At 34.9% G+C, this 3,155-nt stretch overlaps 1 protein-coding gene across 1 annotated transcript in view; it reads right to left on the bottom strand.

Moving 5' to 3' along the window:
* Positions 1-3,155, bottom strand: part of LOC106881508 (argininosuccinate synthase) — a 28,527-nt gene that overhangs the window by 3,407 nt on the left and 21,965 nt on the right. The window contains exons 12-13 of the mRNA XM_014931922.2: positions 1,508-1,565; positions 1,247-1,376 (exon numbers count right to left, since the gene is read on the bottom strand). Coding sequence (XP_014787408.2) covers positions 1,247-1,376; positions 1,508-1,565 — 188 coding nt within the window. The remainder of the gene's footprint in view (positions 1-1,246; positions 1,377-1,507; positions 1,566-3,155) is intronic.

Genomic DNA, 3,155 nt, shown 5'->3' on the forward strand with positions numbered 1-3,155 from the left:
TCACAGATCATTTAAAAACAACAAAGTGCAGCAAAAAAAAAAAAAGAAGGAAAAAGAAAAGATTATATATATATTTATTTATTTATTTGTATGTAAAATGGCCAGCATGTAAATTAACTCGACAGCCCTTCAGATAACTTAGAAATTCTGTTGAGACTTTTTCAATAACAAAAAAAAAAAAAGATTAAAATTTTAAAAATTATAATACACTCTTGCAGAGTTTCATAAAATGTAGTTTATATATATTTAATGCATGTAGAGTTGTAGCTTGTATGAAGAAACCCTGTGCATCCGCAGGTGAAACTCAGAGTAACAAGAGACTAACTCAATCAAAACAAAAAATATTATTAATCTCTACTTTGGCGGTGAGCACTTTCTTTCAAATGTTAACATATCTAAGGGACATAACTCAGTGTTTCAACAATTACAGTTATCTTCTTTTCGATTTGTATTGTTTGCTATGCAATGAAATAATTTTTTTTAATACAGAAAAGGGTTTTAGACAAACTGGTTTTTGTAGTGTTCTTGTTGAATAGTTAATGTTTGTGGTAGTGTTTGTTTGATTAGATAGAGGAATTGTTTTACCACGAAGTTATAATGTGCATGCTGAATGGAAGATTGAATGAAAAAAAAAAAGATCTGGTTTCATTGACAGTATTACCAAGTCTCATGTTGTCTGATTTATGCTGCATTTCAGCAACAAATAAACCTTTTTGTAAATTGCTGTGGCATCAGGGTCAATGAGCAGGACCGTCGCTAAGCCCCTGCAACTCCTGCAGTCGCAGGGGGCCTCCGTAGTTGAGGGGCTTCATGTTAAGATCAAAGTACATAGATGAGTCATCTATTTACTTTGGTTAAGATGTTGAACAAGAATTACACTATATTAACTTAAAACTTCAAGAAATAAAACGGTAATACATTGAAACTGCAAAAGTTCTTGTAAAGATATTATATTGTACCACGAACGTCCCTACCTACATAGGCTTTGTACACTCTGGTCTTTATTACTCACATATGGAAGTTTTACTAATTGAAATTTGTAATAAACCTATATAAATTTAACTTGTACTTTAAAAGATGTTCTTTAGGATAACGTGAAATATTGAACTTCAGATACAATAAAGTAAAATATAGCTAGGAATAAAAGGTGTAGATTATGAATTTTGACTGAAGTGATGGGGCCTTGAAACAAAAAGTTGCAGGGGGCCTCTAAAAGTCATGCAATGCGCCTGTCAATGAGAAATACTTCATCCTCACCAAAACAACAGACACTTTAAACAAATAAGAATTACATTCTAAGTGCTGACATGAGAATGAGTTCTTTCTTTTCAGACTCAGCAGGGCTGTTAAACTAAATTGCACTTTGTGCAATAATCCTAAAATCAACATGACAAAACCATACTGATTAAAACACATGAAACCTTTAGGTATGAGACAATAATGTGGTTTAGCATCATACAATTATATAGGTAATTGAGTGTGAAACACCTAAAACAACTCTACTTACCACGATAGACCTGTTCTGAAAACTTGTTGTCTAAATCGCGCTTTATTTTGCGGACCTCCTGCAATTAAAAACAAATGTTCTAATAGTTAGAATTGTTAAGGGAAAACTAATATGGCCAAGTCAAATAATGGTTTTAAATTTTGGCAGAGAGCTAGCTGGTTTTGAGGGAAGGGGGAAGTTGATCACACTGATCCCAAAAGGATGAAAAGCAAAGTTGACCTCAGCAGAATTTAAGCTCAGAATATAAAAACAGATGAAATGCCACTAAGCATTTTGTCCAGTATGCTAATAGTTCTGCCAGCTTGCCATTTTAGTCGAGTCAAATAATGATACAATGATAACAGGGAAAGACTGTTCCTGCTGTTTAGCCCCAGATCAACCCTGATTAAGCAGGGCTATGATCAAAGGCATTGTACATATAAGAATAAGTTGACTGCTTCTGTTATTTTGATGTATATTTTGTGTGGACTGAATGAGAGATAATGTTTTATGATAGTGCTGTAGTAGTGTTCTGGTGTGTTGTCTGGGAGTAATTATAGATACAGAAGCAGGAACGGTAAATGCTGAAGTCTAGCATAGTAAAGTGAGTTGCAATGAAATCTTCAAATTTCATCCAATCATCTTTAAAAAAAGATGAATAAACATACTGGATAGCCATTACATAAAAGTCATTGGAATGTTGGTCAAACAATGAATGGGTAAGTTTTAATTTGTGTTTGTGTATGTGTTTTATTTTGTGTGTGTGTGTGGTTGTACTTTTGCAGACACATGTGCACATATGTTTGTTAGCATGTGACAGAAAAGTGTAAGTAAAGATAATGCATTGTGAGCTGATTGTGTAATAAACCTACAAGAAAATTACACAACAGAAAGCTTGAAATGCAGTAGTTTGATCTGGTTTGAAAATGTTATACTTTGAAGATGACATTACAGACTATGATGATAAATGAAATGATGTGGTACAGCTAGCACAATAAAAAGCAACAGACATTTACATGAAAGCACATATTTCACCTTAACAGCAACAATTCTTTCTAATTTAGTTTCAAATTATGGCTTAAGGCCAACAATTTTAGTGGGAGTGGACAACTCAATGACATCAATCCCCAGTACTTCACTGGTACTTATTTATTCTACCTCGAAAGGGTGAAAGGCAAAGTTGACCTCAGTGGAATTTGAACTCAGAATATTAAAAGCTGAAAGAAATGCTATTAAACATAATTGTTCAACACACTAATGATTCTGCTACCTTAATAATAATAATAATGGTTTCAAATTTTGACACAAGCCAGCAGTTCTGAGGGAAGTTGGTTAGTCAATACTATTGACCCTAGAACTTGATTTATTTTTATCAACACCAAAAGGGATGAAAGGCAAAATTGACAGTAGCAAATAGTATTTTCTGATTTAAGCACTAGGCCTGCAATCTCAAGAGGAGGGGAGGAATTGATACCATCGGGCTGGCACCTGTGCCCAGCGTCGCCTTTCTGGCACTTGTGCCCATGGCATGTGTAAGGACTTTCAAGCGAGATCGTTGCCAGTGCCCCTGGACTGGCTCCTGTGCAGGTGGCACGAAAAATACACCCTTTTGAGCGTGGCCATTGCTAGTACCGCCTGACTGGCCTTCATACTGGTGGCACGTAAAAGC

Source organism: Octopus bimaculoides, chromosome 1 (genome assembly GCF_001194135.2).
Source record: "Octopus bimaculoides isolate UCB-OBI-ISO-001 chromosome 1, ASM119413v2, whole genome shotgun sequence".
Classification (NCBI taxonomy): domain Eukaryota; kingdom Metazoa; phylum Mollusca; class Cephalopoda; order Octopoda; family Octopodidae; genus Octopus; species Octopus bimaculoides.